This window comes from Schistocerca serialis, chromosome 10 (genome assembly GCF_023864345.2).
Source record: "Schistocerca serialis cubense isolate TAMUIC-IGC-003099 chromosome 10, iqSchSeri2.2, whole genome shotgun sequence".
Lineage (NCBI taxonomy): Eukaryota > Metazoa > Arthropoda > Insecta > Orthoptera > Acrididae > Schistocerca > Schistocerca serialis.
The window spans coordinates 40,184,687-40,202,693 of NC_064647.1; the positions used below are offsets into that span (position 1 = coordinate 40,184,687).

Here is an 18,007-nt window from a genome sequence, read left to right on the forward strand (position 1 = left end):
CAAGACTCCGTTATCTACACTTTCTTGAAAATGAGCTTCCAGCATTATTGGAAGAGATTCCTTCGGATACAAGAATCCGTATATTCATCCAGTATGATGGGATTCCTGTACTTTGTAGTCGTCAGCTGACACATCATCTAAACCGGAAGATGGATCGATAGATATGGGTATGTTTCTTGGCCCTGAAGATCCCTGGACCTCACCCCTTTGGTTTTTTGCCTGCGGTGATGCCTTAAAGACGAATTCTACAAAGAGAAAGTAACCACAAGAACCGATTTGGTCGTTCGGATTACGAGTAATGCGGGCCTCATAAAGGAACGCAAAGACGACTTCAGAAAAGCTACACGTGTTGTTAACAAGAGAAGTCAAAAGTACATTAAATTTGGCGGTGGAATTTTGAAAATGAACTGCGAACATCCTCATTCGCCTTTGCTTTAAGTTTGTTTGGGTTGCCTACTAACAGCTGTATGTCTGTAGTCAGCAAAAATTGGACACATGTTATACTGCATTTTTTATTGCAGTTCGTCTATATTACCACCTCCTAAAATACTAGGGTTGGAACTTTAATAGCAGCAACTACTTATTTACAGCTCGTACAAAATAAACAGGTCTTTCAAAGTTTTATTGACCTTCAAAGTAGTCACCAGCATCGTGTATAACCCGTTGCCAGCGATGTGGAAGTCTTAGGACACTCTTAGCGGTGCTAGTTGTGTTGACAGTCCGATCGGCGTTGTAGCAGTTCTGAAGCGAATGCCGTGAAGTGTTTCCTTCAGTTTAGAACTTGAATTCAACTCACGAGGGCTAAGTCAGGGGAGTGCAGTAGGTGGTATAGCACTTAGCAGCCCCATCAGTCAGACAAATCAGTAACAGCTTGCACTGTGCGTGCTTGAGCACTGTCCTGTAAAATGATGGTCAGGTCCTGCAGAAAGTGCCATCACTTCTGTCTCTGTGCTGTTCATTTTTGGAACACAACCTACGACCAGCTTAGAAGTGATGACGCTTTCTGCAGGACCTGACTATCATTTTGCAGGACAATGCTCAAGCACGCACAGTGCAAGCTGTTACTGATTTGTCTGACTGATGGGGCTGCTAAGTGCTATACCACCTACTGCACTCACCTGACTTAAGCCCTCGTGAGTTCAGCTCGACTTCTAAACTGAAGGAAACATTTCATGGCATTCGTTTCGGAACTGCTACAAATTCGTCGGGCAATAAACCGCTCAGCTCGAACTGTCAACACAATTGGTACTGCTAAGAATATCCTATGACCTCCACATCGCTGGCAACGGGTTATACACAAAGGTGGTGACTATTTTGAAGGTCAGTAAAATTTTGAAACACGTATCTATTTTGTAAGAGTTGTAAATAAATAGTTGCCACTATTAAAGTTCCAACCTTCGTATTCACTGTTCCTCCCCAATCACGCTCTATAACTGGACATACAGTTCTGAATAAGTGTTGTATTAGGTCGCAGCCGGATATGTGCTACGATGATGATGTCTTCGTAAGCGATGATTACAGTTACTCGATTACTACGTAGAGACTTGCCAGAGCGCCTCTGCTCTCTGACATAAACAAAATTCCGGCTGCGATGCCATAAGGAAACAGAATGGAGAGTGTCTACGCTGACGTCTCCTATTACTTGATACGTCTGGCAGTAACATGCCTTTACTTGTGGTACCGTCGTAAGGTACCAACTTTTCCATGACAACTCGTTCTACGGACGGCACCACAATCATCATCACTACCACCATCTCCATTGCCAGCACCAACACTGTCATTAGCCCCGTCATCGACAACTAAAACACCAAAGTATCAGTAAAATCACCTGCAACACCACCACCGCCACTAGATGTAGTTATTCACAACGAATTGCGTAACGGAAAGGTGCGTGCTCTGTACGTGTGAACTGAACAGTCGTCCCGCTGGGAAAGTTGTCCGGACGAAGTGGAGAAAGCACAGCACGGTACAGAGGGGGGAGGGATCAGGGCCCGCGAGCGCAAGCACGCTAATGCTGTGTGCAAACTGCAGCAGCCGGATCCCGGCTTAACACTTAGGGCGGAGGCGCGCGCCGGCTCTCAGCAATGCGATTACTGGCGGCGAAGCGGGACGGTGCTCCTCCTCTGTGACTCTCCACCTTCAAGGGGGGTCCGGCGCCTGCTGTTCGCAGGTTGCGCACCTACCTGACTGAGAGCACTCGCCGCTTAATCGCAGCTCCACCTAGGTCTTCCCGCGTAAGCATTTTATAAGCAAACTAGCTTTCGAGCTTTTCGCCAGTGGCTTCGACAGTACACACACACACACACACACACACACACACACACACAAACAAACAGAGGGAGAGGGAGAGGGAGGGAGAAGGGGAGAAAGAGACAAAGAGGGAGAGGGAGGAGGGGGAAGGGAGAAAGCGAGAAAGAGAGGGACAAGGGGATAGGGAGAAGGGGATAGGGATAGGGATAGGGATAGGGAGAGGGAGAAGGAGGGAGGGAGGAGGGGGGAAAGAGAGAGAGAGAGAGAGAGATAAAGAGGAAGAGAGACAGAGGGAAAAACATACAAGACAACAATGAGGAACGACGAGGACAGTTTAGAGCATTGAGGAAAGAAATCAACCGAGAGTCAAGAAGGCTGAAGAACAATGCTTGGCGGAGCAAAAGAAAGAGGTGACTGAAATGATCAACGTAGGAAAGCTGGAATTTTGCATAGTAATCAGTTAAACAGTTTATAACATGCTCACTTTACCAGGTTATGGTTCAAAACGTTCGAATAGCACACTAGTTGATTACGAGTCTGTGTTAATTTCAGCTTGGAGTGGCTTTGAAGACTTTTCTCCACCAATTCAATGTTAATTGGGATGCATAACATTAACTGCTTCATTGCAGAAATTCCAGGATCCTATGTGAAAAGCCGATGATATTAAATATTTTCATCTACACATAGCTTGCATTTTGTGTTTATATTGTTGCAGAACATACGTAAATAGCACAACTCTAAGACACTGACTTTACAGATCATGTACCCGAACTAACTGAAAAAAATTGCCACTGTACTGCCACGCCCGAGCTCTTAGGATTACTGTTTATACAGTTTCTTAACAATAAAATTTCTTTGAAAGTACTGTTGAAAATATCACATTAATTGAGCTACAATTAAAATCGGTTGTTTCATAGGAAATTAGAGTTACAATTTTGAAGTTAATAAATGGATTATTATAATAAAGGTGATTTCTAAAAATGCTTTTCAAATATTTTCAAATTAGGTATCGACATTCTGCTTGATAAATGTGACTAACAATGCTTGGTACAAAATAACTAATATCTCGTCAACTACAATACTAGTTTTAGTGCTAAATCATTTTAGAGTACGTTACATAATGCTAGAATAGACTTTGAGGCTGAAACTTTACATAATACTCTAATTTTGCCCAAATGATCGCAATAAAAGTTTTTTATGACAGAATGTTTTACAATTTGCAATTACAGAGTTGACAATAATAAACCTGATTTGTGCGTTTGTAGAAATATAATCTCTTGAGAGTGAATGTAACTTTCATTGCATCAGTTAGCCAGGAATCTACCCAAAATATTCATTTTCACGTTTTACGAAATAATGGAATTTTGACAGTTAATTTCCCTTTTAATGATTGAAATGATTTTAACAGTAATATTTCTGCGTGGTTATTGCCTGGTAGATTAACAAATTAAATAATTAGTTTGGTAAAATTGATGTTTACCCTAGGATACTTTCCCACTAATTAAAGATTCCTGTTAATTGTACTTAAATGAGCAGTTGTTGACTAAGTGGGTGTGTTACATTTTATATATATCGTTTACACTGCTACTTGATGCAATACAGACCAGCAAGAGTTGTATTTTAATATCTGCTATAATGTTAAACGTGTATCGCATAATACGTAAAAATATAGTACCTAACACTTCATATAAGGCTCCCATAGTATGTACTATCACAATTATTTAGAGGTGAGTAAAGAAAGTGCAGTAAAGGCCAAAATGAAGATGGAATAGTATTATATGAGAAGAAATGCACAGTAGGAAGATGGAAACAATACATCGAAAAGCTGTATGCAAGAAATAATGAAGAGGGAATAGTATTATATGAGAAGAAATGCACAGTAGGAAGATGGAAACAATACATCGAAAAGCTGTATGCAAGAAATAACGAAGATCTGTGATTGGAGGCTTAGGAGACTATATCTCGTGCGATGAGTTCATCTTTATAGTCAGGCAACTGAAATCTGGAGTCGATGATATACTAGTGGAACTGATCAAGGCTATTGGAGAACATCCACATCAAGAACTGTTCCACCTCACACAAGTGATATACGAAACCGAGTTACTCCCAATAGATTAAAAAAAAATGTTTTACGGTGTCAGAATCAAAGAAAGCACCTGCCAACCATCTCGAACAGTATAGGACCTTCAGTTTGGCATTAGACGCGAACAAGATCTTGACCGCTAGCATTCTAACTCGGATCAATGGGAGGAAAGATGCAATGATAACGAACGAGCAATTTCTCTTTAGAAGAGGTGTAGGCATACGGGAAACAATTATGTATGAAACTCTGTTTATGTGCAAGATCGATATTTTGTAAAATCGCTGAGTTGAAACCGCTGGTATAATCTTTGTAGGCCTACATTTTGTCGAGTTACCAGCAGTTGTTCAGTAATTGTGATGGATTAGTGGTCGTTAAGGAGTTGGTAGGAGAAGTAGTTGAGAAGTTGATAAGAAGTTGTTATGTTCAAATAGATGGACTGTACCACAATGGAGACTGGTTCGTGTAATTATTTTGAAATATGAGATGAAGAAATTAAAAAGCAAAAATAAAGAAATTTAATTATTCATTCCTCCCATTGTCAAACTTATAGCAACCTAACCGTACTGCCTAGGCATCACTGTTTTCCGCGAGCCATATTTGCGACGAAAAGCCAGAAAATGGCATGAGTGCTTTGTTTTAATTATTATTTCGAGCTTTCTTCCCGCTTAAAATGGCTGAACTGACTTAATATTACCACCCTGAAAAAGGTGCACACAAACAATAATTGGTTTTTAGAAGTAATGAGAGAGGGCTCATTAATAACGGAGATTGTATTATGTTTTCGATGGACAGACCACAGCTTTGTTGCAGTGTTAATACCAGTTTCCGTCAGATGACTGAAGTTAAGCACTGTCGGGCTTGGCTAGCACTTGGGTGGGTGACCGTCCGGCTGCACCGAGCGTTGTTGGCAAGTGGTATACACTCACCCTTGTGACGGGAAGGAGCGACTGGTCACGAACTGACAACGGCCGGGAGAGCGGTGTCCTGGCCACATCTCCCTCTGTATCCCCATCCTGTGACACCCAACGGTTGAGAAGGACACGGCAATGGGTTGGTACCGTTGAGTGTTCAAAGGCCTGTTCACAGTTTTCTTTTTTTTGTTGAAGGATAACGTCAAAGAGTAACCGAAGAAAGGTTGCAGCGAGACTGTACAAATTACCAGCTACGTCAACCTGCGGCGATGGTCTTCCGCATCCGCTGACATCCCTTGCAATCGCGCCTGGTGCTGGACCCATTTAGCGATGATGAATACAGTCTGGGATCTTTTTTAACCCTCACGCTCTGGCATGTCCATACTGACACAGTTAGCAGAACCGGGAAGTTTCTCAAAATAAGTGCGGTGCCACTCCGGTGTCCAATGTTGTGGTTGGGCAGACCACGGTCGGCACGCCTCTCTCTGCTGCCACTTCAAGGAAAACAGTCTGTGGTGCCCGAGACGTCGTCTCAGTGTCCATGTAGGTATTCGTCCTGCGGCAAACAAGTCCTTATCCTAAGTCATCGTACGATGATCTGCTCTAAGATTGTACATGCTCGAGTGAAATACACGTCTGCCCTTGCCCTCTCGGGCGCTAGTCACATGTGGCCCTTGAGATCCAGCACGGCGTGGCATCGCAACCAACGCTACCAGCAGTATCGCAAAACAGTAAACTGCTGTCTCAGTAGCCTACCATCCGCCCACTGTCCAATGTGGCACGCAGTCGTAAAGTTTCCCTTTCGCAGGCAGATAAAACACGATACCATCACAAAGATACGACATTCAAATGGGATTTGAGAATGAGAGGGTAAAAGCTATGTAAAGTTCAGGGTTCCGGCAGTCACGGGGCCAACGTGGCCCGACCGAACACTGTGCTGTCCTCTCCCAATGGCGTCATCGGATACGGTATCGAGGGATAGGTGGTCAGCACACTGACCTCCAGGTCGCTGTAGGGTTTCTTGGCCCAAAAACCGCGTCCAATCGGGCAGCCCTTACAACAAAAATTTCTGGCAGAACCGGGAATAGAACCCGTGTCTCCCACATAGCATTCGTTCAGCTCACCTGTCAACTATGGAAGCCAACTCTGAATGAGAAACCTGCTACTTCACATTTTCTCGTATACAGTGTATAGATGACGTTACTCTGATCTGTTATGTGCCATTTTGTTGAAGTACACTCCTGGAAATTGAAATAAGAACACCGTGAATTCATTGTCCCAGGAAGGGGAAACTTTATTGACACATACATCACATGATACATCACATGATCACACTGACAGAACCACAGGCACATAGACACAGGCAACAGAGCATGCACAATGTCGGCACTAGTACAGTGTATATCCACCTTTCGCAGCAATGCAGGCTGCTATTCTCCCATGGAGACGATCGTAGAGATGCTGGATGTAGTCCTGTGGAACGGCTTGCCATGCCATTTCCACCTGGCGCCTCAGTTGGACCAGCGTTCGTGCTGGACGTGCAGACCGCGTGAGACGACGCTTCATCCAGTCCCAAACATGCTCAATGGGGGACAGATCCGGAGATCTTGCTTGCCAGGGTTGTTGACTTACACCTTCTAGAGCACGTTGGGTGGCATGGGATACATGCGGACGTGCATTGTCCTGTTGGAACAGCAAGTTCCCTTGCCGGTCTAGGAATGATAGAACGATGAGTTCGATGACGGTTTGGATGTACTGTGCACTATTCAGTGTCCCCTCGACGATCACCAGTGGTGTACGGCCAGTGTAGGAGATCGCTCCCCACACCATGATGCCGGGTGTTGGCCCTGTGTGCCTCGGTCGTATGCAGTCCAGATTGTGGCGCTCACCTGCACGGCGCCAAACACGCATACGACCATCATTGGCACCAAGGCAGAAGCGACTCTCATCGCTGAAGACGACACGTCTCCATTCGTCCCTCCATTCACGCCTGTCGCGACACCACTGGAGGCGGGCTGCACGATGTTGGGGCGTGAGCGGAAGACGGCCTAACGGTGTGCGGGACCGTAGCCCAGCTTCATGGAGACGGTTGCGAATGGTCCTCGCCGATACCCCAGGAGCAACAGTGTCCCTAATTTGCTGGGAAGTGGCGGTGCGGTCCCCTACGGCACTGCGTAGGATCCTACGGTCTTGGCGTGCATCCGTGCGTCGCTGCGGTCCGGTCCCAGGTCGACGGGCACGTGCACCTTCCGCCGACCACTGGCGACAACATCGATGTACTGTGGAGACCTCACGCCCCACGTGTTGAGCAATTCGGCGGTACGTCCACCCGGCCTCCCGCATGCCCACTATACGCCCTCGCTCAAAGTCCGTCAACTGCACATACGGTTCACGTCCACGCTGTCGCGGCATGCTACCAGTGTTAAAGACTGCGATGGAGCTCCGTATGCCACGGCAAACTGGCTGACACTGACGGCGGCGGTGCACAAATGTTGCGCAGCTAGCGCCATTCGACGGCCAACACCGCGGTTCCTGGTGTGTCCGCTGTGCCGTGCGTGTGATCATTGCTTGTACAGCCCTCTCGCAGTGTCCGGAGCAAGTATGGTGGGTCTGACACACCGGTGTCAATGTGTTCTTTTTTCCATTTCCAGGAGTGTAGTTATCATTTCAATATGCAGGGATGAGGACATCTCGCAGCAACCAGACGTTTGTTGCGTGCTGCCTTCATGGCGTTACAATTTTAAAAGGCCAACAAAGTATTATTCATGAAAATTCATGAAATGGATCATAACTGTGTTTTAAGACTGGTGATATCCAGTAGATGGCACGGTCCTTACATTATTTACTGTAGTGTCCAAATGTTTTGAAGAGGATATAATATCACCTGGCTTCACAAAAAGTAGAGCAACTGCATTACCGAAGCACTGTAGTTACTACAGAGCACTGGCCCTTCCGTAACATGAATCAAAAATATTAGTCAGTAGTTAAAGAGAGGATTAAAAACAAAATATGTTAATACCTGGTCAATGATCAGTTTGGCTTCAGATTAAGAAAGCAACGATGGAAGCAATATTGACACTGTGCCCAATATTGGAAAGAAGAGTAGGAGTAAACAGAAAAAGATATAGAACATTTATTGACTTAGAAGAGGCATTTTATCTGGCTAATTCGAAGAATGAACCAAGTAGGACTTCCCTGGAAGGAGAGGCGACTAATTTTGAATGCATGCAGAAGTCAAGGTACTGAAATGGATATTAATGGTAGCAGGAAAAAAGTAAAAATCAGAAGTGGGCTGATATAGGCGCGCCTGCTATCATCTTACGTATTTAATATGTTAATCGAGGAGTGAATAGCATGAATGAAAGAAAATACGAGTGGAATTAAATTCAATTTTACGGATATTCAGATTGGTTGGTGGCATTGCAATACTGCGCCGACTCAAATAAGAAACTGAAGTAAGTGCTCAGTGTCCTAAATCAAGAGATAACAAAACTACAACCAAAAATTAAATAGCAATATGACAAAAGTCAAGCTTATGGACGGGAAAGGACGTAAGACTGCCATAAGAATAGGATGTGACCAACTCGAGGAAGTAAAACAAATTTCACTATCTCGGTAGCACTTTGCAACAAAAAAAAAAAAAAAAAAAAAAAAAAAAGACGTCTCAAGAAAATCAGGGTAAGATTAGCATTGATCCAGAGGGCTTTCCAGAATGAGAAGAACAAGAGTATCAGCTTCCGTACTACGAAATATTGTAAAGATCGTTGTTTGGAGTGTCCTGACATAGGGATGTAAAAGATGGACGTTTGCAAAGTAGGACAAAGCTCGCCTCGAAACTGCGGAAATGTGGTTCTGGAGGAGAATTTCAAGAAATTGCTGGACTGACAGAAAAACGTATGAGGAGATTCTGCACAAAACAGTAGAGAAGTACTACTGAAAGTTAGAGGCCAACGTGAAGCAAAGCTCGCTGGGAACTTAGTTGGACACGATATTCATTTTAAAAACATTTTCGAAGGCAAGACTGTAGAGGAGAAAGCGAATGGGAGGCCGAGAACATTCTATCTGAAGAATATGACCAGTGAGACGTGATATTGTTCATACGTCGAAATGAAGGGGACTGGTGAAGAGAAAAAGCTGTGGTTTGAGAGACAAAGTTTAGCCATTTGAAACAAGAAGAGGAATTATTTTGCTGCCTAAACGGTATCACCCTCTACTCCCCTAAAATCGCATACTGTTTTATGCATTTTGAAACGTGCTTCGGCTGGCACATCAGACATCGAAATACTGGGTCGTTGCCTTACATAACGCAGTCACACTTGGAGATATTTTGGCTCGGCGCCGCGCTCCACCGTGACGTAGAGCGGTCGTCGACCACGCGGCCGTCGACGCCGCCTGGCACGGGCTGATATCGCCGCCGCCCCCGGTCTTCTCTATTTACGGGCGCCCGCCGCCACGAGTGCCAAAGCCCCAATTACCAGTAATTAGCGGCCGCCGCTTCGCGAGTAATGGCGGGGGTGCGACGGAGAGCGGAGAGGGCACGCCTGGGGGGGGGGGGGGGGGAGGGAAAGCCCCGCAGTGCTGCCAACAAAACGCCGAGAGCAACAGCTGGCTCACTTTGCGGCGGCGCACGCAGGGGAAATACACGACCGCAAAAGCGAGCAGTGTTACATGAATTCCGCGACATGGAAACCCATTTCAGGTCGCAACGTAATTCCGTCAGAGGGCGTATTGCAAGAGTGGTGGTCTAACCAAATACACGGTACAGTGGACCACAAATTTTCCTGTAACTGAATAACAGTATCGACGATGCTGGTTGAACTCAAACGTGAAAAGAGAAACTTCATTAGTTCATTATGTGCGGAAGAGTCACTACGATTCCTCAGTAACCACTAGTTTGTGAATTACGCTGTGGTTACAGTTAAAATTGCGAGAACGAACGTTCCTAGAACAGTTAATCAATATGTTGGTTTCTCCTACATATACAACTGTAATTAGGATTTATAACACCCCTATGCTGAACTGTGGTTTGTGGAATTGAAGGGACCAGACTGCTACGGCCATCGGTCGCTGAACTGTAGTATGGCCCTACCAGGGGAAATGTTTGAAAGTCTAATCCACAAAAGTAGCGTTATGAAGCTATTTTGAAATTGAAAGTCCACAACTCGTGGATTAAGTTTTATTATGTAACTGTATAAAATTTTGCAATAACATTTATGATATAACGAATTGATGCCGTTAAAAAACGAAAAGAATTTTAGGTTTGGAATTACCACTTTTAAGTTTCTCTTTGTTGTTGATGGCGATTATTCTGTAGTTTAAGCGAACCATAATAACAGATCAAACTCGAAAATATTAAATTTATTCAATGACGGGTACAGTCACCGAGTCAATTCATTCCATAATGTTGCAAAGGGACGTTGACCGAAGTTTAGAGTCGTTAGTAGTACAACTAGGACAAAAAATGTCTTTCTTATAAAAGTATATTCGTATTTTTATATCCATTTGTGTACTGAAATCCACTCGACGGTAATCTGATTGGCTGACATTATGGATCTTAAGACATGTGGTGTCTTTCACAAAAGATGCCAACTAATAAACTGAAGAAAAAAAATTATTTAGTTACTTAGTTACTTGATTCACAGACTAATTGAGTCCGACAATAGATTTCCATTCTATCAAAGAATCACAAGAGTAGGAGGTATACTTCGAAAATACGGAAGATACGGGAAGATCCCTGTTAGGTTACATCATACTAGAAATTCCAAACACAGATATTTGATTGCAATGCGTACCCAGGAGCAAATATAAACTCAGATAACAATTAAGTTATGATGAAGAGTAGGCTGAACTTTAAGAGAGTAGTCAGGAAGAATCAATATGGAAAGCAATAGGATATGGAAATATTAAGGAATGATATGTTTGAAATTCTGTGAAGCTAGAGGCACAGCGATAATGAATAGCTTAGTATACAGCTCAGATGAACAGAAATTAACATCTCTAAACGAGCAGTCAAAGAAGGTGGAAAGAAAAACATAGGTAGAAGGAACGTAAGTGCAAGGAAGCCATGGTTAATAGAAGAAATACCTCAGCTGATACACGGAAGATACAAATACAATAACGGGCAAATAATTCTGGAATACACTTACACAGGTCACTGAGGAATGCAATAAATAGGAAGTGCAGGGAAGCTAGTGAGAAACAGTAGCATGAAAAAGTGAAGAAATTGGAAAGAAAATGATTGTCGGAAGGACTGATTCAGCATACAGAAAAGTCAAAACAACCTTCGGTGAAATGAAAAGCAAAGGCGGTAACATTGAGAGTGCAATGGGAATTCCACTGTAAAATGCAGACGGCAGAACGGATAGGGGGAAAGAGTACAATGAAGGCATCTATCAGGGACGTGACATGAGAGGAGGAGGAGAAGAAGAAGATGCAGAAGGAGGAGGAGGAGGAGGAGGAGGAGAAAGAGACAGAGAAGTCGATAGGGAAGAGATAGGGCTTCTATTATTAAAGTAATAATTTAAAAGATCTTTGGAAGACTTAAGGTGAAATAAGGCAGATGCGACAGATACCATTCCAAAGAAATTTCTAAAATCATTGGCAACAAAACGACTATTCTCGTTGTTGTGTATAACGCAAGAGACTGGCGATGTACTGTCAGACTTTCGTAAATCATCCACCCATTTCAAAGACAGCAAGAGGCGACAAGTGCGAGAAGTATTGCACAATTACCTTAACCTGCATCTAAGTTGCCGACAAGAATAACATACCTTAGGAAAGGTAAAGACAGCAGAGAGGCAGTTCCCAGGTCGCGGGTAGAAATGACGCAAGTATGAAGAAAAATCAAAACACGCTCATAGGAGTTGTCAACCCGGAAAAAGCGTTCTACAATTTAAAATATTGCATGATGTTCGTAATTCTGAGAAAAACAGTGACACGCTATAGGGAAACACGGTTAATACAGAATATGTATAAGATCCAACAGGGATCCAAGAGGGAACGAAGTGCTGGAATTATAAATGGTGTAAGACAGGAGTGTAGCCTTTGCTGTTCAGTATATACATCGAAGAAGCAATGACGGAAATAAATGAAAGGTTCACACGTGGAATTAAAATTGAAGGTAAAGGGATATAACGATAAAATTCTCTGATGGGATTGCTATCCTCAGTGAAAGTGAAGAGGAATTACAGGATGTGTTTAACTGGACTGAACAGTATAATGAGTTCAGAAAAAGTATCGAAGAAAGACGGCAGTAATGAGAAGTAGCAAAAATGAGACTACCGAGAAACTAATCATTGGAATTATTGATCACGACGAAGAAGAGGATAAGGAATTCTGCTACCTAGGCATCAGACTAATCTATAACCGACGGGCAATGAGGACATAGCGCTGGAAAAGAGTGCATTCCTGGCGAAGAGAAGTCTACTGTTATCAAATATAGGGCTTAAGCTGAGGAAGAAACTCCTGGGAATATACGTTTGAAGCACAGTGTTGTACGATACTGAAATATGGACTGCGGGAAAACGGGAGCAGAAGTAAACTGAAGTATTTGCGATATGGTGCAATAGCAGAATGTTGGAAATTAGGTGGACTTGTGCCGTAAGGAATGAGGAGATTCTCTGCTGATACGATGAGAAAATAAATACATCGAAACCATTGACAATAAGAACGGAAGGGAATAACTTACATGGTAGTAGAGGGAGCTGTAGAGGATAAAAACTGTAGAGGAAGACAGAATTTGGAATATCTCGAGCAGATAATTGAGAATGTAGGTTGCTGGAGCTACTCTGAGATGAAAAGGTTGGCTCTGAGCACTATGGGACTTAACATCTATGGTCATCAGTCCCTTAGAACTTAGAACTACTTAAACCTAACCAACCTAAGGACGTCACACAACACTCAGTCATCACGAGGCAGAGAAAATCCCTGACCCCGCCGGGAATCGAACCCGGGAACCCGGGCGTGGGAAGCGAGAACGCTACCGCACGACCTGAAAAGGTTGGCACAGGAGAGAAACTCATGGACAGCCGCATTAAACCAAAGGACGGTTGATAGGTTTCTCAAACAATGTAAGGCAAGAAGCAGTACTACGTTTGTGGAATTATAGATATGTCACTTAACCTGCACGAAATAATTTCCACGCCAGTTGCATTTTGGCCATTACAGATATGTCACTTAACATGCACGAAATAATTTCCACGCCAGTTGCATTTTGGCCATCCTGTTGTTGTTATTAGGTTATGATGTAGACCATTAAAATTTGTCACCTCTTTCTTCGCTTCTCTCGTCTCGAGTATTTTCCTCCACCTTTGTCTTCCGCACTTTCATTGCAAGTTATCAAATTTAGTCCCCACGGAAAGGGGACCAGGGTACGCAACCTGACTGTCACTCCCTGTACGAAACAAAAGTAGTTTCGAAAGGTATGCTTAACACACATTGCTCAATGAAGACATTATTTACATGCGACCTCTGGCTCCTTATCGCAAAATACTCACTTTAGGACGCTGAACTGTCTGTATAATTTTTTTCGTGGCAACCTGTACATTCTTTGCCACGTAGAAGGCACAGCGGCTGCCTAAGTAGAATCCATCGGGAAACACAGCAGTGGCCAGTAGTGGAATATTGTGTGCCGTCCACGACGCGTCGATCGCACTTGTAGCAGGCATCCAAGTATCTTTTTAAAATTTATTTTGGCTTCGGCAAAAACCGACCATGCAGCCAGAAATAGTTGTAATTGTTAAAAATGGAGTTAAAATAAACTATCGGGCTATATTACGTTTTTACAGTTGGAAAACCACGCCATGTGGTAAGAAGGTATGAAAACATAACTGTATGTGCTCTTAAAAAATCTGTAATTAACATTTAAAAACTAATATTTACTTTTATATAAACAGTAAAGAACATTCCTTATGTTGAACAGCCACAAAATAATGCTGCAACTGCAGTCAAACATGTCTGGGCCAAAAAACTAAATTATTCTTTGCTAATGGCGGGCCCCATCCAGAAAAATATGTATTGTTAGAACAAACACAGACAAAAGAGCTTCAACATCTAGGTGATTAATGCGTTACCCTTTGTAAACTTGTCACAATAATCGATTAACTGAATAGTCATGTTTCCTACGAGCGCTTCCAGACGATTCCTGGTATCGTGCAGAGGTGTCATCATCTCGACCCCTCTGTAATACCGATAACCTGTGACGTTGGTGATCTGCTTTTGTAGCGACACTAGTGTTTATAGTATGTATGTGTGTGTGTGTGTGTGTGTGTGTGTGTGTGTGTGTTGTGTGTGTTGTCTCCCCGCATAATTGTCGCCCCGCATATCGAGTTTTTAATTATCTTGTCCAGCGCTCAGCGCATTGGTACCTTGAAAATGAGAGGGGATGCGCTTTATCGAAACACCTGCTGTCTCCGAAGACGTCATCAGGCTGCGTTGCCGTACGATACTTGGACTAGAATTTTTATTAGACGTGAATGTGTGGTGTACATCCGTGTCCCAGCCTCATGCGAATGATGGACGTCTCACGAGTTTACTCAGCTTGAGATAATCGAACTACAGTCCAAAAGAGATGTCTGGTTGTATGACCAACGGGTTTCTTCCCATGTGGTACATACTGTTCACGGCTACAGCCACGGGGAAGCAGCATTCTCGGTGTTAGGTTTGGAGTCAGTGTACTGAGCAGCGCCCCGGCTGCCTTGAGCTACTCACCCGTCTGCGTGCTACTCACCCGTCTGCTTGCTACTCACCCGTCTGCTTGCTACTCACCCGTCTGCGTGCTACTCACCCGTCTGCGTGCTACTCACCCGTCTGCGTGCTACTCACCCGTCTGCGTGCTACTCACCCGTCTGCGTGCTACTCACCCGTCTGCGTGCTACTCACCCGTCTGCGTGCTACTCACCCGTCTGCGTGCTACTCACCCGTCTGCGTGCTCGAGTCGAAGAAGGTGCTGCTCGTCTCGACGGTCATGGTGGCGAACGTGCCGTCGATGATCTGCGCCGACGAGTCGCGCCGGCCGCGGGAGCGCGTGCACTCCTCCGCAGACTGCGAGCTCTGGCGCCGGAAGTTGCGGCACCGGATCATCTCCTCAGTGGTAGACTGCCGCCGGAACCTGTCGGGGCAAACGACGGGGACCTGTAGTCACCGCAGCGTAGCCAGAGTGCTGAGGCGCGGCGCGGCTACCCGCTCCGTACTTATCCCGGCCGATAAGTAAGTCTTCTTGAGGAGTTTACATGATACAAGGTGTTGATCTGAGCTGGGGCTTCCGGCGAAGGGTGGGGCGAGGGGGGGGGGGGGGGTCAGTCATAGGTACCAAGTGGCACTGTCGTTCAGGGTCCACGTTAGACTGAAGGCCTCCATTAGTACAGTTCGATAAGTGACCTCAGAGGGCGCAGGAAGGCGAGGGCGTATCATATGCGGTAGGACTATTCTTATAAGGGAAACTCCCATCGCAGCCCCCTCATGATAGAGCGGTAAAATGGCACAGTGGATAGTCCACCGAAAACCATTTTGTAAACCCTCGTCGCCAGTTTCGTAAAGGCCTCAAGGTTACTGCTGTGGAGACCGAATTGCCACTGTTGTTTACGGAAGGTCGCGAAACGGCTCTCGCTATTCGTCCACGAGACTCAGAGGGCCATAGACACGGGTTCACAGGTAGATGCCGTGTTTCTTGACTTCCGCAAAAGCGTTCGATACAGTTCTCCACAGTCGTTTAATGAACAAAGTAAGAGCATATGGAATATGAGACCAATTGTGTGATTGGATTGAAGAGTTCCTAGATAACAGTACGCAGCACGTCATTCTCAATCGAGAGAAGCCTTCCGAAGTAAGAGGGATTTCAGCTGTGCAGCGGGGGAGTGTCATAGTGTGGATGACATCGGAAGTTCACTGAGGCTTTTTGCGGATGATGCAGTGGTGTATCGACAGGTAGTAACAACGGAAAATTGTACTGAAATGCAGGAGGATCTGCAGCGAATTGACGCATGGTGCAGCGAATGGCAATTGAATCTCAATGTAGACAAGTGTAATGTGCTGCGAATACATGGAAAGATAGATCCCTTATCATTTAGCTACAATATAGCAGGTCAGCAACTGGAAGCAGTTAATTCCATAAATTATCTGGGTAGGCATTAGGAGTGATTTAAAATGGAATGATCATATAAAGTTGATCGTCTGTAAAGCAGATGCCAGACTGAGATTCATTGGAAAAATCCTAAGGAAATGCAATCCGAAAACAAAGGAAGTAGGTTACAGTACACCTGTTAGCCCACTGCTTGAATACTGCTCAGCAGTGTGGGATCCGTACCAGATAGGGTTGATAGAAGAGATAGAGAAGATCCAACGGAGAGCAGCGCTCTTCGTTACAGGATCATTTACTAATCGCGAAAGCGGTACGGAGATGATAGATAAACTCCAGTGGAAGACTCTGCAGGAGAGACACTCAGTAGCTCGGTACGGGCTTTTGTTAACGTTTCGAGAACATACCTTCAACGAGGAGTCAAGCACTATATTGCTCTCTCCTACGTATATCTCGCAGAGAGACCATGAGGATAAAATCAGAGAGATTAGAGCCCACACAGAGGCATACCGACAATCCTTCTTTCCACGAACAATACGAGACTGGAATAGAAGGGAGAACTGATAGAGGTACTCAAGGTACCCTCTGCCACACACCGTCAGGTGGCTTGCGGAGTATGGATGAAGATGTAGATGAAACGGCTTCTGGTGCAGTATACCGCTAAGACAATTTCTCCCTCCACTATTACACAGCTATGCCTCAGTATCAGGTAACAGTGTAGGAGAACGGCGGTTCTACAATACTCCAACAAGTTAGTAACATAGTCACACAAATGTCTTAAGAGATTTGCTTACCCTTAACTCATGGGGCGTGGTCCCTAAGACCGGGCGAGAAATTTCGAACTCGTTCTCCAAGGTCAGTTCAGGCGGAATACTACTATACTCCCCCTACCCTACTTAAATTGCCCCGTCTACGATGTTATGCTGTTGGTTGCATTATAGCCTTCTTTGCTCGTTACTAATACATGTTACTGATATGTGCTGAGGTCTCCTAGGCTTTGCCTCACGAACTATGTACTTGTTTCCTTCAGCAAGGTACAAAATTTGTACACAGGATCGTGTCAATTTTAACGATCCTAAGTTTCATCAAATAATTTTTCGGTGCATGGAAGAAGATGTCAGTGATACAGTTCAAAGAAATAGATGAAAAAGACGATTTTACAGTAGAGAATGATCACACTTCTGCTAATGGAGGATCATTCAGATCAAGAACTTCGGGACAGCTGTGATGTGCACTTTTCTGTTACTCCAATTGTAAGGTGTCAGGCAAATCCAACACCTTCCATGAAAACCCTGACATGATAAGCAAATCCAGTAGTATGTCACATAGCTCCGAATAAATCGTGACATTAAAGTAACCAAAGTAATACGAGTAACGAGTGAGCAAATGGAATACCACAGACTAATGTAAGAATGCCTAAATGCATGTCATACCTTCCCACCGTGAGTCAGACGCAGTTCCTAAGGGAGAAACGAAAACAGAAGCCGAGAGCAGAACCGTGTTAAGCTGGAAGGCCCTACGATAAGGGACTGACACCCACGTCGCCAGCTAACCGCTAGGACCACCCCCCCCCCCCAGCCCATGTTAAAAGCTAGAGCCCTCTAGAAGAACAGTATAGATCTTACGATAACACTAAAAGGGCCACCCCAGCCGCAAGTTTTAGCGTGAGACTTTTTCGCGTCTCTGTTA

At 44.5% G+C, this 18,007-nt stretch overlaps 1 protein-coding gene across 1 annotated transcript in view; it reads right to left on the bottom strand.

Annotated features, from left to right (window-relative positions):
- Positions 1-15,153: 15,153 nt before the first annotated feature.
- LOC126425214 (serine/arginine repetitive matrix protein 1-like) overlaps positions 15,154-18,007 on the bottom strand; it is a 109,133-nt gene continuing 106,279 nt past the window's right edge. The window contains exon 10 of the mRNA XM_050088171.1: positions 15,154-15,352. Coding sequence (XP_049944128.1) covers positions 15,154-15,352 — 199 coding nt within the window. The remainder of the gene's footprint in view (positions 15,353-18,007) is intronic.